This window comes from Thunnus maccoyii, chromosome 2, assembly GCF_910596095.1.
Source record: "Thunnus maccoyii chromosome 2, fThuMac1.1, whole genome shotgun sequence".
In the NCBI taxonomy this organism is placed as follows: domain Eukaryota; kingdom Metazoa; phylum Chordata; class Actinopteri; order Scombriformes; family Scombridae; genus Thunnus; species Thunnus maccoyii.
Window position 1 is genome coordinate 36,791,425 of NC_056534.1, and position 19,608 is coordinate 36,811,032.

General features: G+C 40.5%; 1 protein-coding gene across 2 annotated transcripts in view; it reads right to left on the reverse strand.

Annotated features, from left to right (window-relative positions):
- Window positions 1-858: 858 nt before the first annotated feature.
- The window catches only part of rhbdl3 (rhomboid, veinlet-like 3 (Drosophila)), a 60,517-nt gene continuing 41,767 nt past the window's right edge, over window positions 859-19,608 (reverse strand). For both annotated transcript variants that reach the window (XM_042429362.1, XM_042429368.1), the window contains exons 3-8: window positions 15,579-15,803; window positions 14,995-15,143; window positions 10,072-10,184; window positions 3,574-3,674; window positions 2,800-2,860; window positions 859-1,220 (exon numbers count right to left, since the gene is read on the reverse strand). In XM_042429362.1, coding sequence (XP_042285296.1) covers window positions 949-1,220; window positions 2,800-2,860; window positions 3,574-3,674; window positions 10,072-10,184; window positions 14,995-15,143; window positions 15,579-15,803 — 921 coding nt within the window. In that variant the 3' untranslated portion in view covers window positions 859-948. The remainder of the gene's footprint in view (window positions 1,221-2,799; window positions 2,861-3,573; window positions 3,675-10,071; window positions 10,185-14,994; window positions 15,144-15,578; window positions 15,804-19,608) is intronic.

Sequence of the window (19,608 nt, forward strand, 5' to 3'; positions counted from 1 at the left end):
CTTTTTTATCTGTATACACAATGTTACAATTGTTGCGCTTCTTGCACACACACAAAAAAAGTCAAAGACACAAAGTTTGAGGTTCAAATAGTGCTGAACACAAACTAATCCTTTTATGAAGAAGTGCCAAATCCTGAAGGCAACACTGATTACATAACCCTCCTCTTCCTTTTTGAAGGTTGTTGTAGCCTATATACTGCAAACCCGCTCGCTACAGTGAAACCTGGAGTTAATGCAACAGAGGTTCAGCAACTCTGCTGTCTGTTTAATCTGAACCTCTCATGCTCATGATGAGGACAAAACATCAACTAAGCCTAAATTGTCATATGATCTTATTCTTCATTTACTGATGATGAGGGCACAGGCAGATTACAGGATTTTCAGGAACTTTTTTTTTTTTGTCTGAAAACTGTTTCTACTGCAGGGTTTTACTGCTGTCACCCTACACAAGAGGCAGCTGTGCAGATATACTTTCATCAGGCTGACGTCTCCATGAGTAGGCACCGTTGGGTCGAGGATGAAGAGGCAGAGAAGGTTAAGCGATGTGGACAGAACTGTTCCTGCTTGTTCCTGTTGTGTTAGATCTGAGGCTTCTCATTTGTCAACACAGTGTTGTCAACAAAAAGCCCCACTGGCTGACACTCGTGAGACAAACATCCAACAGAGATGACGACAAGTATTAGCTGGGTTAGCTTGTATGGTAAGCGGGAAGGATGGTAAATCTTATCCCAAAAAGAAAGCAAGTGTGTGGAAACCGACAGAAGGGGCCGTTGCATGTCAGGTATCCAACCCTGCATCAGGAATAAGGTGGCTGTCAGACGACTCTGATCACCCTTCAATGGTGCTCAGAATATGAAGGGTGAAGTGACTCATCCAGCCAGGCGGTCAGGCATCCACCAATGGAGGAAAAAAGGAAATACATTGTCTTGTCCGGCTCTAATGAGCACGTCATGGTGGTGGGGGCAGTCGCACGTCCAGCAAGCTGTAAGCGAAGATGTTCCAGAAGACAGCGCAGAGCACAAACAAGGTGTAGACACAGAAAAAGATCCAAAACAGAGACTGCTCCTGGAGTCGCTGCTCGTAGTTCTGCAGGACCACCACGCCGAGCGTCAGACCAACCACCACCCCTCCCAGGTGAGCTACAAAGCTGGGGTTGGGACATGGAGGAAAGGCCGGAGGGTAGAATCGCAGCCACACTGCCCGACCAAACTCTACGCTCACTGTGAGCAGAAAAAAAGGAGAGAGAAATGCACGATGTGAGCAAGGATGTAGTACAAAGTTAGTGAAAACTATACCGGCTCACTGAGCTCATGACAACAAGGATGATGTCTTGATGTAATTTTGTTCAAGACAGTCTGAGCTGATCTTTCACTAGAGACTCCATCAATAACAATTGTAATGGTAAAAGGTTTAGTTTAATTACCACTAGTGACAGTTTTGTGTTAATGAAAGCCTCAACTCTCTACTCTTACAAATGTCGTGGCTCAAAGCTACACCTCCTCTCAACAATATGGGTCAAGGGCAAGCACACCCTTTAGTTGAAATACACAAGAAGGCTGACCCACTTTTATCCTAAATGATCTAAATAAAACAAAAACTAAGGAGGTTCCCACCAGATTATGGCCCTGTTCCCATTACCCTATTAGACAGTCACCATGTGCAGATGTTACACCAGCAAAATGTTCAACACTATTGCCTTTGGGGGGAAATTTTTATACCTTTGCTGTAAGACTAAATTCTAATGGTGGAATAGTATAACAAGCAGGTTAAAAGTAAAGCTTGAAATAAATGTCTCTGCTTTAGACTTCAACAGTATTTTTTATGTAGACTTTGGATCTATGGAGTTACTATTTTACCATGCAGCATTAGAGAGTATTATGAGATATGGTATTACAGCCTGGTACAGTAAACGACAGTACAGTTGAAATCACAGATCGCTCATCTGGCACAGACTGCTATGAAAATTATGGAGATTAAAAAAAGCCTCCAAACAATTTATGAGCAGTCTATTATCAGACAGGCACAGAAAATAGTGTCTGATCCAACTCACATTCTCCAGCCAGAGATCCAGCTCTTACCTTCTGGTAGAGCATTCAAGGTTCCCGAGAGCAGGCTGAACCGTTATACACATTAATTCCTGACTGTGTGCATTTAGCTTCTCAACACTAACATGTAACGTAGACGTTGGCCATGAGAGTTGTGCAATATGTCACCGTTGTCAATAGGTGTGTATGTGTATATGTGTACAGGCAAACTGTTGTATATGTGTATGTGCAAAGTGTGTATGTGTATGGAAGCCATGTGCTATTAAGATGCTGATATCTTTTACTATGCAGTATGTATGATTTTATCTTTTGTGGAACTGCAGGATGGAGTCCAGAACAAATTTCCCTATGGGGACATTAAAGTATCTCTTATCTTATTTTATCTGAGTCTATTCTGTATTTTTCCTACTGTCAACAAATCCAATGAAAAGACCAAAATCAACAACAAATTGATCGTCCTAACAAGTAGAGTCTGTCTAGCCAAAGCCTGATATAGCTTATTCCACCAGTGTTGTCCAAAAACTAAAAACACATCAAAATGGGAAAAAAACTATATATCCTCAGCAGGAATAAATGGGTTTGAAGATGCCACAGACAGAATAGAGAAGTTGTAAAACACCAAGAGACAGACTTAACGCATTGTTAGTTTTTAGTGGGATGTGTTGACAATAACAAATATAGAATATAGTATATTGTCAGCCTTATCCTTTAAGCTGAGGTGAAAGTGGAGTGTGTCCACTTTATTCAGACTTACTGCAAACCAGAGCCATGGCCATCCGGAATAACTTGAACTGACACTTCATTCCCGACCAATTCTACAGAAAGAGAGAGAGAAAGAGAGGGATGTAGAATTCATGAGGACATTTTCAAATTCTGAAGATAAAGACAGGAAAAACTGTGCTAGAAGGTCACGTCTCTCTTAGACGCACATACATGCTGACATTACATGACATGAGATCTCACCCTCTGTCCCAATTCATGTCAATTTTGAAAGCCTCAGAGACACTCTGACCCCCGATCTGTTCTTGCTGAGGGAGATAATATGATTTCAGTTGAGCAGAGGAAGAAAATCCCCTCCATCCAGACCCCGAGAATGATGCCAAGGATATGGAAGGGTACATAATGAGTACCCTGTTACATATAATAGAGGTTCACCTTGAGTGCCTGTTGCCAAATGTATGTGTGTGTGACGACCCGCAGAGGAAGGGTGGGAACGGGTTGGGTTTTAAACCAAACAGAGTAAGCATAGATGTAAAAAGGACATCATAGTGCAGTGGGATGTGATGGGATTTCTTCACATGCTGTCACACAAACACGTGCACTTGTTCACACACTTTTCAGATCTTTGGGGGGGAGAAAAGGAAAAACTGATGTTGTGGAATGTATGGCATCTGTAGATAGAGCAGCACCTGCAGGGCCCCAAATCAGACGGCTTTGATGATGTGACGATGCTCTGTAGTGACGGGACAACTGAGTGATGTGATAATTATCTACACACAGATGCACACACATATGAAAAAAAACTCACCATTACTACGTTGGCCAAGTGTGCTGAGACCAGGGCGTACACTCCCCCAGATGACCCGACCACGGGAGCCGTCATATCAGTGACGGACACCGCCAGAGACCCTGTAGTGATGAGTCATAGGTCAGTGAACATGTTTTAGATACATTTATAAACAAAGTTGGACATTCTTGTATTATCCACAGCATGAAAGATACCCAGGAAGGGGAAATTAGTAATGTTAGATTAGATTAGAGGTTCATTCTTTACCCTGAAACAACAATCTCAGTGTTTCTCAACTGCTGTTTCCAAGGTCAAGAAGGAACTTTGAACCTCAGCTTTTAAACAGGATATAAAGGATAGATTCACAATTATTTAAGTCTGTCTTAGAACAATCATCAGGAGCCCATATGAACATTGAAATAGGTTTGCTGGCTGTAATGATTCTTCCTGTTCATAAAAATGTCTTCAAAAGTTTAATTTAAGCTAATATAAGACTTCTGCCACCCACGTTAGTCAAATCATGTGGTTATCTTCCAAGTTCGTGTCTTTTTAGTAGAAAATTCTCTCTATGTGTTTCCCTGTTGAGCTGCAGTGGAAGTATGGTAACAAAAAAGAGGGAAATTTGTACTAAATAGGCTGTAAATATCCAAGATATCCACTTGCTTTGACTACTTTGGACAACTGAAGCCTCATATTAGTCTCAGATAAACTTTTTAATACATTTTTGCACAGAAGGAGGACTTCAAGCACAATAGGAACGGATCTCTTAATGGTCAGTATGAACAGGAGGAATGACTACAGAGAGGAAAACCAGTTTCAATGTTCATATAGACATCTGACAATTGCTTAAAGACAAACTTGAACAATTGTGAACCTGTCCTTTAAAGTGCTGGGCAACTCATGTGATATGATTGAAAGCTCCTAAACCGCCACTAAATGGACCTTGTGGTGAGATCAGTCAATCTGGGGATGAATGGATAGATACAGTTTGGATATATATTGTTTGCCAATTGCATATTTTCTATAACGACATACAATGAAAGTGATACAATATTTGTTTGTTTCAATTATGACTACAATCTTGAGTCTGTGCTTTCACTTTTCAGAAGAAAATTCAAATATTTTTCTCCCTCAGACAGTCACACTGGCAGACACTGTGACTAACTGTCTAATTTAAAATGTTTTTGTACTAGCTGTGACCATTTGTGCGCTGAAAACATCTATTTTGTATGGCATAAAGGCAGCTTTGCTACTCGCTATTTAATGTGGGTGTATTATAAATAGGCCCTCATGAATAGAGTCTGGCTCATACTGTACCAACACACACTGGGATTTTTTGTAAAACTAATTCATTCATACAAATTGGGCAATAGCAAACAGGAAATTGCTCTCTTCAGCACCTTGGTACCAATTCATCGCAGGCACAAAAGATCCAATCAAGCATTCAAAATTTTAAATATGGGACATTCAGAAGGAGACAGAGACTCTCCAGAGAAGATTTGTTCTTACTGCAGTCTATGTGCGAGACACAGAATAAAAGAAAAAGAGAGATATAGAAATGCATAGTTGGACTTTTAAATTACCCAAACACAAACCCTCCTCTCTCTTTCTTTCCCTCTCTTTCTCTTCTCCACAGAAACTCTCCATTTCTCACTGTATCCTCCTTTCTTCCTCGCCACGGCACTGACCTGTGTACATAATTGATGCTTAGTGTATGAGAGACTACTACCCATACTGCATGAGAGCACATGGAGCTGTTGATGAATGGTCTTCTACTTTCCCTCTATGTTCGCCAGCCCTCTTTCTTTTCCTCTCTTACTGTCTCACACAAATGTATAATATGCTTTATGTGCATATATATATGACCCACTGAGCATTGGACCCCATTTAGACATATAAGCCTGCATGATTTCTAGTTGCAGCCGGCGATACTCAGCCTTCACATACTTGTAAAATGAACCAACTCAGCTTAAGTCACATTTAGCCGACCTCGTAACTTTGTACATTAATGCAGTCGTGCAGTTTGGGCCGTGCTCAGCTTAAATTAAGCTCAGTTCCACACACAGATGTTTAGTCGCTCTATCTCTCTCTTTCATACACACACTAGCACACACACACAAACAACAGAGCAGCCTATATTACACTACAGGCTGTGTTGGAAAACTGCCTTAAATTCCTGTGAACCTTAAACAATATACATCAACACTTGCAGGTTGTTGGAAAAATGAATATATGATACAATATGGAGATTACGGGAATCTTTCAGCATCTCTCAGATGAAACACATCAGGGGTGATTTTTATAAGAAACTAAACAAAAGAAGCTGTTTGGTCAGGCATCACATCATCCAATGAGTTAAATTTATAGGATTATTTTAAACATATTGCTATGACAACACATCACAAGATTCTGGGCTCTCTTCCAAAGCCATGGTGTTAACACACACACACATGATATATCCATTCAACAAAGGACCACTGTGACTTTGAAAACATATAATACACATATAAAACACATTTACACTAAAAGATGGCTCATATTTACAGTGACCAAGCATATTCTGAAAGTCAAATGATAATTAACAAATGATTAACATAGAAAGAAATGACAAACTATGAGCATGCAACTGAGTTTTCTCTCACAGGGCATACTGTATATAATTACAGCAGACAGAAAGGTCATTGGATTTCATGGATATCAAATCACCATAAGAAGTGATGATAAGCTCTGGCATCTCAATCATGGTGCTATTTATGGGAGTGGGCAAAGCATGAGGCAAAAGTAAACACATACAAACAAGCACATAGTCAAAAATACTGTATATAAGATACAGTACATACCATACAGATGTGCAAACAATAACAGAGACACATACAGTACATTTATACATGCAAACCATCCAAACATGAATTGTTCTCACAGTGGCCTCATTCTGTCGCTGTAAATATGCAGTTAAATTCTGCACATTTACCTGAGAAAGTTTCTGTTAAAACAAACACCACACAATGTTGTTCAGTGAAGCAACCTCTAAAAAAACATTTGGAGACATACAGTCCTAATAGTAATTATATTCATAATAATTATCGTACATGTTGTTGTTTTCCTCACTAGCATCAAGACTGAGGAGAAATTGCTTCAGTAATTTCCATTACAGAGTTTTAAAATGTATAAACCACTGTGTTGTGTCTTTGTGTTTGATAAGCCTTCAAACTGCACTGAAATTATTCAAAATAATCAGGGATTACCTACTGGCTGCACTGGCTTCCAACCCTGTATTTTCAAAGGAGGACGTGATTGAAAGTGAAATGAAAGGACTTTTTCAAAAAACTGACGCTGACATTTAGCACCAAATGGGAGTTTCTTCTTTTCCTAATGTGTGACCTTCTCAGGTATGTGAACCATAATAAAAGCACAACGAGGTGGTATAATAACAGCGTCTGAATCACCAGGCCATTAAACACTGTAGAGTTAATCTAAAACAGCTAGATGATTACACACATAAACACACACCCACACACACACACGCTCACAATAGGCACATTAACTGTTTTCCTCTCACTTACCCACAGGCACGCATACAGATACACATGAAGAATCAAGATTTGATTTACTTACATCTTAAAATCGTGAATCAATTTTGGATTGAATTGTGACCCTCAATAATAAAATTGAATAGTAATATTGAAAAAGATTCCCATCCTCTAAAATAAACCCTTTTAAAGACGTACAGTGACGTTCAGGACACCTTCACCTCCGTAGTTCCTGTGTTCAGGCATTGTGTCTACACAGGGTGACCCCCGTCCCCGTAATTAACTTGGTTTAATAACATTATTTTAGTACTGTGGTTGCCAATGCATACAAACACACACAGACAAGGGCAGAGTCTCTCATAGTCCCTCAGCAGGTCCCAGGAGGCCTGTAGGTTTTAGAGTAGGAAGTGGCATCTCATTTATCTTGGCTGTTGTTCCAAACTGGAGACAAAAGAAGCCGAGATATGAGGGAAGGTAATAATATACATCAGCGCTCATGATGGAAAAAAAATCAACAGTTTGGCTGCATGCTGAGCTGACTGGATCTACAAAGTCATAATAGTAGAGTTTTGTCTATTGATTGTGTGGGGTTGTGTGACTTTGTGCGTTTTCACTCTCTCCCATAGAGACCCTGTTGTTTACTTTATTGTCTCTATGTCTGATTCTCTGCTGTTGAATACTTGTTCTGGCCTGTTGCTGCACCTGTCTGATGCTCTCTGTGTATGTAGACTTGTTTTTATTGTCTTTGTGTACTTGTCTGCTGTCTACATGCAAGTCCATTGTTTCCATTAAAGTGTCAGAGTGTGTGTTGGGCCTAGAGGGTCATTGACCTCTCTCTGACTCATTACTTGACCTCTGAACTTTGCCATGACCCCTGTGTGTGCCAGCTGAGCCCCTCTCTGTTCACTATTGCGTCTTTTTTTTTTCTTCACACAATTAGTGTATCAATTTAAAAGTCAGTGTTTGTGTTGTTACTGATAGTTTACATTGTGAAGCTTATGAAGATGCTCAAAATGCTGAAAAAGCATTTGAAAAAAATGAACTGTCCCATATACAGTATATATCTATATATGGTACATATACATACTTATATACATAGTAAATTAATTTCCAGAACAGCACTGTTTAACAACAATGTCCTTGTGAATAAGCTGAAAATTTGCCCACACACACACACAGATATGTGATTTTTTAGGCAGATACATGTAGTGATATTTGAGAGTAAAAAAGTACATTTATAAAAAATGATAAGCCGATCTTGCTACTTTAAACATTTTTCGCAATGATCCCTCAAATTTGCTTATTGACAACTTGTAAAAAAAGTATAAATATAGGGCATGGTCAAAAATTACAGTAATATAAGATGATTTCAACACTAAACTTCATTGTAAATTTAATCATTATTTTCCACCTGTTAACTATCCAATAAAGGCAGAAATATCATAAAATAGTCACACATAAAACTGCAGCCTATAAAAAATGGATGCATATTTATATATATAACTCAGCTTATCATATTCATCCACTTGTTGCTAAATATTCTGAGAAGAGAACTGTGACGTTGGCTGGAGTTGCTCGACAGCCAAATTGAAAAAAAAAATCTAGTCAGACACAATGAACCAAAACATCACAACCAATACAAGCAGAGCGTGCCTCCCCTCTTCCGCTGTTGGTCGATATCTAATTAAAACAGCAGACGCGTGTGTCTGTGTGTGTACATAAATGTGTGTGATTTATGGTGCGTTTCCTCCTCATTTCACTGTGAGGTTAATGCTACAGGCTGCTACAGCTGGCATCCCCAGGGTGTTTGTCACTGACCCCTGCACACACACACAGATGGAAACTCAGACATAGAGAGAAAAAGAGACATCATTTTCATTAATATCAAACAAAATCGCACATCTTTCGCAATTCTCTCTGTTTTTTCCAATAACACATATTTGCCGCGATGAGGCATCACGATTCCATCCCTAAAAGTCAAAAAAGTAGACCAATATTTCCACCCCAGTTACATAGTGGCTGGAGGTGTCACCCACGGCCACCGAAAAAGCTTTTAAAAAATACTAATGCTTCGTTTAGGGGAGGAAACACCAGGGTGGATGACTTTATTAGTGTGTACTGATTCAGTAGAGAAAAACACAGCAGTGATGACACACATAGTGCACACACACACACAGAAATGCAGACTTACTGTCTCAGCAGGACAGGGCTAAACACTGAAATTGCACCAGTGTCTGGGGTTGATAGGGAAGCAGGAAGGGAGCGGTGACATTTTGTTCAAAGCTGTGTGTCTGATTTCTCTTTCTTAGTTGCAGTTGCTCGCTCGGTTTCTCCTGAATCTCACCCACCTCCTCTCTTCTCCCATCTATGTTTCTCATATCCTGGTTCCCCTCTCCAAACCCTCTCAGGCTTATTAACACTTATGAATTCATCTCCCTTCCTCTTCTCTCTCCTCATCCCTACATCACACACTCCCCCCCCTTTCTATTTCATTATCATTGGGTGTGTGTGTGTGTGTGTGTGTGTGTGTGTGTGTGTGTGTGTGTGTGTGTGTGTGTGTGTGTTTGTCTTGATTGAGCTCCATTTGAGATGACTCTCTTTGCTCTGCCCTATTGTACATGACCGTAGGGGGATGAGGGGGCTTTGATGGGGCACTGACAACCCCCTGTATCCCACCACGTCTGGTTGGAGGACAGAAACACAAGGCCTGTGCTGTGCCATCTGTCCTGAACACACCACACACACACACACACATACTCAATTTTCTCATTGAGCAGTATCCACCAACACACTGGCTGGAATCTGATAGGCTGTTAAATACATAAAACACACAAAACAAGCAGATGGAACAACGGTGGAAAGAAAAAAAGCCTTTAGAGTGAGTGTTTTTTATCTCTGGGATGGAGTGATTGTGTAGATAAGACAGAGGGAAATGTATGTTGAGATTGTGAATACTATGTGGCTCATGTATGAGCGTGTTTGCGCCCACCTGCCAGCACACCGCACACGTAGACTAATCCGATCCTCAGGGCTCCGTGGACCATTTCTAGAGGGACTCCAACAAGCAGCTGCATGGCCATGTTCAGGCTCAAGTGTTCAATCCTGTAACACACAAAAAACATATTTATACATTTGTGTGTTGAAACATAGGAAAAGAAAGAGAGAGAGCTGGAGAGTGCCTGTCTAGTGTTCACCAAGTTTTGTTTTTTTAAATTTTAGTTTTGAAAAATTGGGAATTATCACTGTTGCTCAATTGTAGACAGGATTACATGGGTCATGGATGCATGTGTGTGAATCTAGTGAGTATAAAATGTCACAAAAATGACATATGAATCACCAATCCCTCGTTTTATGCAACTTTTCTCGCTTCAAAACACTACAAAATGAACTAAACACATCAATGCCCACCCACTGCTTTTTACATCTATTCACAGATAGTTTACATTTCTCCGGGGATTTTGCAATACACGACACACTTATTCAGATTTTTATGCAAACCTATAATCAAAATCAGCTTGAAATGAACCTCCTTCCCCACTAATAAAATGTTAAGACATGGATGTGGTAATAAACTCTGGAGGAATGACAGGCTTCTGTTTCCTCCTGTGGGTGTCATATGATTGACAGCAAACACAGTTAACTGTGGCACCGTACGATGATAAAACAGAAACTGTAACAAAATCAAATTGTGGATTGACGTTTACTATGATGGAAGTTGTTTTCCACAGTCTCAGAGAGTGAATGGCAGAAAATGGCTTCTTCTGTGAGTGTGCAGAAACATCATAAACAGAGGAAAGGAAAAGGAAAAAAACACTATAATTCTTTGACAAATAACGAAAACAATAACAGAGGAAATTCTTAAGCAAATAGTCCGTTGTGTTTTACACACCAAAATTCTTTTAAAAGTAATAAGACTTTGATCAGTTACTGAGTGTAAGAGTGTGCAGTGTGTAGTTTCTAGTATATCACATTATCACCAGCCTGTTCCCTCCAAAACCATATTATTATGCTTGCTCACACACACACACACACACACACACACACGCACGCACACACAGAACATCTGCTCCTTCATCAAACCACACTGTTGTGGCCATCAACAGATAATCATCAACACACTCCAGTGCACTCAAACATTACATATGAGCAGACACAGGGGCACACAGTGAACACACAGAGAAAAGTGCTGGCAGAATCACACCCATGCACACCCATGCACAATAGGAAGATAAAAGAGCTGTGTGGCTGCTGCAAATTTATCCAAAAGCCCCTCAACGACTTGTGTTTCAGTGTGATGACTGTAAGCAAAGGGATACGTCGTTCACACACACACAAACACGCATTCCCCGTGTGCCCTTCATGGCTGGAGAGAGTCCTTCCAGCCAAACCTCAGTCAGCAGTGCAGACAAATTCGGGTGTCGCAGCAGAATCCAAAAAGGACAGCAGCTAGCATAATCCGGCCTTTCAGTCTCTCTCTCCCTCTCTCCCTCTCTTCCTCTCTTTCCGTATCGCAGTCTCTCACTCGCTTCGATCGCCTCCTTTTTTTTCTGTGTCTGTCTGAATTATACTGTCATCTCAGTTTCACATTTGCTGAAAGACAAATGAGAGAGACAAAAATGACTCTTTCAGGAGTCTCCTTCCCCCCTCCCACCCCCGTTTGACAGTTTGACAGACTCAACTGGTGAATGCAGTGTGTCCTGACTGTTTGTTCTCAACAAAACAAACGGCGTCTGCATCTTTGTAGAAATTAACACAAACAGTCCCCTAACAAACAAGCACACACACACACACACACAAACAATCCCCCCAACACAGGCAGGAAAAACACGAGACAAGGCCAATAATCTATTTAGTTTGATATAAACCAGCCACCTCAACTACAATGTGCGGCACAGAGGATTGTTCCAGTGATCAGAGAGACAACGGGGGTTATTGATTAGCTCGGAGAGGCCTGTCCAAATGCACAAGGACAACTCCACTCCAGATAACAGCGGTTATCTATTTCTATACTGCTAATGAGGCTGTGAGGGATGGGCTGCACTGTCTGGCAGATTTGTGGATACCCACGAGAGGTCCTATTGTGTCCAGATGACCATGGTCTGTCAGGGAGCTCGACAAAAGCACTGTTTAATCTTTTCCTTTTTTTTATCACTGGCTCACCAAAGTACAGCTAAACTTTTTTAAGTACTACACTCAGCACAACTTATTCTCACGTCTCAGCTGCATCGAACCGATGAAAGGATCGTGATGCACTTCTGAAATAGAAAAGAGAAGAGACACAAATTGTGTTGTTTTCCTAACAAGGAACATCATATAAAAAAACAAAACAATACGTGCTCAATATGTCAACTTTCAGAAGTTGCTCGCACTCCTATGACACTGTTGGACTCACACTGAACAATAAAAAAGGATCAACATCAATGCAGCAGAACCAGAAATATTGTCTTTTTTATTCCACACATTCCTCTTGCCTGTCAAAACCTGGAGCAACTCAACTTGATTCACTGGACTGTACAGATTCAGGTGTAGTAACTGCTGATGTAACCTCAAGCTACTAAGGAGGTGTGGTAACTTCACTTCTTTCTAACTCCACAACATAGACTGATATAAAGATGGACGTAGCGAGGTGTGACGTCACCCACTGGTTTACAGTGGAGCCAGTTTGAAGCCCAGAGTTGCTGCTTATGGTCGGTCACACAGTAGATATAAAAGCCTGCTCTAAGTCTTCAAATCTTATTAACAATAGCAATAATATCCAAAATGACTACCAGCACGCTTATTAGAGGGCCCAAGTTTAGCGATTTAGACCTTAGAAGACCTTTAGATCTAGACCTTTAGAATGGAAGTCAATTGGAGATATTTTTGGAGCCAGCATCTAGTGGCCGTTGGTGGCATTGCACTTCTGCAGCCATGGTAGGTGCCGCTTGCTCCACACCCACAGATTTTATTCATTTTCAGACTTGTAGTCTTCAGCCCAAACCAACGTTGCCTCAAAGGGCTTTATACAACTTTTCTCATACATATAGACTTTGATGTGTAAAAATCTCAAAGTTCCCCTTTAACATTTATTATTGTACATCATGTAATGAAGTAAAAGTAATGAAAAGTGGACAAAAGAAGGCCAAATGTAACCAAATCAAAGCAAAGAGCTGTTTAGAGTCATGGTGTAATCCTACAGGAAGCTAATCATCCTGAAGTCGTCACAGCTGCCACAGACACGTCGCTTTTTGCGTGCGTGACACGGAGCGAGAGAGAAAAAGACGGTAGAGCATAGTGGTCTCGTGAGGTTTGTTTTTGGGGGCTGATATTTACACTCTGTTTTAGCGCTGAGATTGAGAAAAGGATCAGTGTTGCTAAGCTGTTGACGGGATTACATGGTGTGTACATGTGTGCATGTGTGTGTGAACGCAAGTGAAAGTCTGAAAATACAGCGTGTAGGGTCATGAGCAGTGGCTGCTGAATAATGATAGGAAGGTTATATTTGAAGTGTAATCTTCTAGGTTGTCAAAGTGGACCAGTGGACCAGAAAGAAACAAACAAACATAACTAATACTGATATATTAAAGTTTGTTCAGTATTCATGAAATTTGAATCTGTTTGCTCAAAAAGGTCATCAAGGTCATACAAAAAGTGTTTTGTAGACTTGCAAACATTTAGTTGCATCTCCACCATCTTGGCTGGATACATATATCAGATACTGAGTGGTGGCGAACATCCCATAAGAGCAGCAATAAACATAAAACTACAGTGGATGAGATCTGACTTTTGACTGAACTTATTCTGGTTTAACAAGAGCCAGCTGTGTGATGCTCCATGATGTAGGAGCATTGGTAGAGATCTTTATTTCAAACATTGGCCGTCCCAACAATTCAGTCCACGCTGTCAGCTATCAGAAAATATTTGATAGAAAATCTATTGGATTCCTTCACAACACAAATGGATATTGCATCACAGCAGAAGAACAAGAAGATCGATGATATTCTTCTTAGAATTTGCCAAAATCATCTTTAAAGTGTCATAATGTCATAAGATTAGGTTGTATAAAACTGGTTTTAAACTTTCTCTTCCTTTCTAGCTCACTATATGCTGAACTGTTTTTACTTTACAGCCAGTATGTCCCTTTGTAATCAATTCATATTAAACATCTCACCTTCCTCCTTGCATCCCTTGGTTCATCACTTCTAGTTTATGTGTTCACTGCACAGTTATCCCTGCTAGCATGTCTCTCAGCACCTCCAGGCTCTCCTGACTAACTGATCATTTTTATTAGTTCTCACTATTGCCTGAGACCACATTTACCTAGAGGGGTAGTGAAACCTGGATGACCCGGCCTGAACTGATGGCGTAGAGGAGCAGTCGTATCTGCGTGTTCCCCACACTCAGATAAGACAGCGGCTTTGTTGTATAGACACATTACACCATTTATCCAATAATAATCTCTTGTTTGTGAACATGATACTTAATCCCACAAGATTATTTGTCACTTGTTTATTTGGTTTGTAACCTCACTTAGTCTGAATTTACTGAATATTATGAACCGCATCCAAAGACTTATTGGCAACTTAGAATCCCTCATTTGACCAAAGGATGAGATAAGGACGCTTCTCTTCCTTATCTGCATTTCTTTTTCATGACTAAGGACGAATTAATTGCTTTCAGTTGGTTTGTTTCACTGAAAATTAATTGTATTTTTAATGATTCTTATGTAACAAGCTCAGCTATGTAACAAACAAACTGAGGCATCACTGCTATATAGTACATCTAATTTGTTGTTATCAATAAATAACAACAGATGTGAACTCATTCTAGTGGAGTTCATGTCATGTAAAATATAAGATTGAGGAATTTTCAGGAAATTTGGAAGCTGCTCATAGAAACACTAATAATATTATATTCTAATAGAGAAACTCACCCAGTGTGCATGAAAATGTAGCTGAGGTACCTCCAGGCCTGGGCTCGGAGCTGGGGGTGGTAAGGTAGGGGACTCTTTAGGAATGACGGACTGGAAACCTGCAGGACCAAACGGTCCAGCTGGAACCCATAGTACATGAAAACGGCTACCTGGAAGAGCACAGGCGAAAATTAATTAGTCAACACAGTAAATACAGTGAAATACTGCTCAGCATCAAAAATCAATCCATGAGTCATCCCAGTAATGAGATGAATGCTGAATACAGACTTTATTTATGTACTTATCTTCAAGAGTTATCAGCCAAATTACATTAGGAAGGAAGTGGAGGCAAATAAAAATCCCAAAGGATAAACAAGCTATCATCAAGAGCTGATTATTTTGGAGTACTTCCTCTCATTTTAACACAGACAACAACACTGTTTCTCTACAATGACTTGTGATAATAGATATTGCTGCAGTCTATTGAAGTTTATAATGCAAAACCTTTACATATATGACTTATTTAAAGGTACCCTATGGAGATTTCTAAAAGAAGAAGAGAGAGCATAAAACACTTATTGGTCTGTTTGTCCTATGTAGTTTACCTCAGCAATGGTGATAGCCAGGATGAGCCAGGGTGGAGGGCAGTAGGTGTAGCTGTCAAAGTACCACTTGCGGTCGACCTCGCGGGGCAGCGTCTCGTAGGCGACGTGTCGGACTAGCCGTTGGGAGAGTCCCAAGCCGACCTCATCTCTGAGACTGCAGCCTTTAAGCTGCCTGCTGCCCTGGAGGATGGCCCTCCGGAAACTGTTGGAGCGTTTGTTACTCATCTGGAGGAAGAGAGAAAAATGGGTGAAGGGGATGAAAGAGAGGTATAGTGAGGAGGTGGAAGAGGAGACAGGGGGAGGGAGGGGAGTGAAGAGTAAGGCCAGGGAGGAAGAAAGACGATGGAGGGGAGGGCAGAGGGGGAAGTAGAGAGGGGTGACGTACAGGTCAGAGATTTTTACTGCTTTACTTTTACTAATAACAATCCAGTTTACCTAGAAATAGTTGTTTTATGTATCATATGAACACTTAAATATACTCACAGATTATTTTGTAATGTTTAAGAACTACTCAATAAAGCCTAAACACACACGGGTACTCTGGGTTCAGGCCAAACACACAACAATCCTCCTCAGTCAAGCACACTGACAGACCCCTCCCACCTCACCGTGGCAACAAAATGCCTGTATCATCACCTAGCAACCACCAAACCCCTCTCTTCATCACTTTCTGTCTTCATTTCCAAACATATGCAGAGTATGTCAATTTTTTAAGGGGCAGGGACCTCTCAAGTAGTTCATCATTCAGAAGCTTTCAGTTATAAAAGATCCTGTCAGTGATTTTTTTTTGTTGTTGTTGTTTTTCTTACCTTATGAAATGACTTTCCTGCTTTCATTTCAAAAGCACTGTCATCTATTTTGATTCGGTGCAATTATTTTTCCGAGCTTAGCCGTGACATTTTTCAAATTGTGGGCATCTCATTTTCACACACACACATTTTCTATTGAACTACTTGCATTAAAAAAAAAACGGTCCACGGAGGGGATTAGAAATGTTTTTCTAGCTAAATCATGTTGAAATTATTCATGAACCTCCCTTAGACCAGGCGGGTGAGCCCAGAAACACGTCTTTTTGAATTTTAGATGCAGAAATTATGGAAGTACATGCATTTATTTCTCACTCCAAAGCAACTGTTGAGAATGTACTCATCATACAGCTTAATTACAACTCCAGTGCTCCATCTAAATCTGCTGCCAATAAAGGATCACAAGCTTTATCACATACAGTGGTAGCCATTTTTAGTCTGTTCCAGTTACTTTTTGAGGGGCCGCAATTCAGTAACAGCGCAACAAGCTGAAAAATATTTAAAATAATCCTTGAAAGAGTGGTATGCAATAGACATACAAATATTTGTATCACTAATTTAATTCTAAGCAAAACAAAGAAATAATAATGCTAAGGGGCGGAGCTCATATGGTCAAACAACTTTTGCTATTTCTTTGCATCGATGAGAAACAGACTCTGGTTGTATCTGTATCAGTCTCAGCTTCCCCGTCTCCAAGCTTCGTGTCTTTCATTACACTTGCTGTGCGTTTTATGGGATTCTCCATGACGATGCAATGACTCCTGTCCCACTTCTCTCCTACAGTCTCCTTCCCTCACTCTCTCTCTCGCTGTCTGTCTCTCTCTCTCTCTCTTCCTCACCTTCCCCAATCTCTTTCTTGCTCTGCTCTGTTTATGTCACACTCCATAACTCAACTCTATTGAGTTCGAGGATTGCAGGAAGCCCGAATGTGTCAGTTAGTGGATGTTATTTTAAGGCAATAAAGATGGTTGATATTGTTTTCAGCGAGGGCAGAACGGATCGATTTAATGTGGCAGAGTGGCTAGTAGCTGTAAAGGTTTACTAAATAGTAATGATAGTGGATGGATATAATATTTGCAACTACAAAAGCTACAACTTTTACTTGCTTTAAAATGGTAATGAAGTTGTGATTGATGTTTATTCAAATAGAAGCTCAGACTTATCAAGAAGGAACCTTCTGGTTTAAAGATAACGGGCTTATCTGTAAAAAGCTTGGAAACAACATGTACAATATCACAATTTCTAAGTAATTTCAATCTGACTGAGTTGAAAAAGATATGTACAGCAAAAAAAAACAGTGAGGAGAAAACATTGATAAGAAGACAGATGTAAAATCAGAATATCAATAAAAATCGCTGTATGAACAGTCGGCTGATGGTTCTTCTGGCACTGTTTAATGAGACTTTTAGTGTCTCTGCAGGGATCACTGCTTGGAGATAAACTTCAGAAAAAGCCAATTATTTCAGCCTTTCTGTCAGGCAGAGAGAACTGTGGGAAAATGATTACGGGTTACCATGGCCACTTCCAGACCGCACACTATAGAGAGAGTGTGCACACATACACGCGCGCACACACACACACATAAGTTTGCGCAGCTATCCTTGTTAGGACATTGCATTGACTTCCATTCATTGTGGACAGCCTAAGCCAAACCCTAACCCTATCCATAACCAATTCATGACTAACCCCTAACCTTAACCATGACCACAGAAAAGATATTTTGCCTCATTAGGAGCGGGCTTTGGTCCTCATGAGGACTGCTGGTCCCGACAAGGTTGGTGTTTATACCGGAAAAGGTCCCGATGAGGTAACAAAAAGGCATGCACGCACACACATACACACAGAGACCTCCCCCAGGCAGCCATGCTCCATAAAGACAGTCAATTCTTCGTGTGAAGTGACTGCAATTCCTCTCCTCTTTGTACGACACAAAAGAAAGAATGACATTCTGTCTGTTTACCTACTGGTGAGAGGAGAAGGGTGAGAGAGGAGGAGAGGAGGTGAAGGGGACAAATGTGTATTCGACCAGCAAGAAACAATTTCCCTGTTTGATTAATGGAAAACGGAATCAGAGGAGAGAGACGTAACCAAGACAAAGACGGAGGGACATATAAATAGAATAAGAAGGAGACAGAAGTGGACAGATGGAAAAGGGAAGCACAGGAAAATGATAAAGGCTGGAAGAGAGGGAAAACATGACACAGCAAAAAGTCTGTGGACACCTGAGCATTACACCCATATGTTGTTTTTTAAACATCTGCCTTTAAAACTAGGGGCATTAATATACTGCTGTAAACAGCCTCCACTCTTCAGGGAAGGCTTTTCATATATTTCTGGAACCTGACTGCAGAGATTTGCTCCCATTCAGCCACAAGAGCTTTAGTGGGCGTTCAGTCTGAAAACAGCCCTGTGTTCAAATATGCAAGGGGCTGAATTGAAGGGGGCTTGCTTGTTCCAGGCTCCAGTGAGACTGTGTAATAAGTCTAGAGAGTCCAGTTTGAGTGAGAGATTTATCTTATTACTGTCTTATTACTTATAAGATGTCAAATCACTTAAAAGTTATCTTTAATGTTATTAGGTAGGACTTTATAACTGGAAAGTCATCACAGATGTTATATTTTATCTTTCTTGCAATGTTTGTGAGGGAAACGGTAGAAAAACAGCGTTCATGTTACAAAGTAATCTACCATGAATGTGTGCTGGCACATATTTGATTTGCCAAAGCAGAGTCGAGCCAGGAAAGTTGAGCCAGGTTCAACTTTTTTGCCGGAGCCCTCTTTATTAGCATTTCCACCGTGTCGACGGGGTGGCCACATTCAAATGGAAGATGGGCACTGATGGGTGATGAGTCTTGGTTTACAATCAGTGCTCCAATTCATCCAAAGATGTTTGATGGGGTGGAGAAAAGTCATGTTCCTCCAAAACAAACTTGGAACATCATTTCTTTGTATATCTGTCTTGGTGCACAAGACCGTTGCCATGTTGCCACAAAGTTGGAAGCACACTATTGTCTAAACCGTGAAAAACAGCATGGGCGTCCACATATTTTTGCCCCTGTAGTGTATCGCTACCAAAAAAACAACTGAATCAGGCATACACAACTCAAAACAGATACAAATCCATCATAAGCATTCCATAATTTCACCCCACTGTGGAAAAACAGACTGGTTGAATCAGTTTGTAGATATTTTGGGAAGCATAAACCATTTATAAAAGCTCATTTC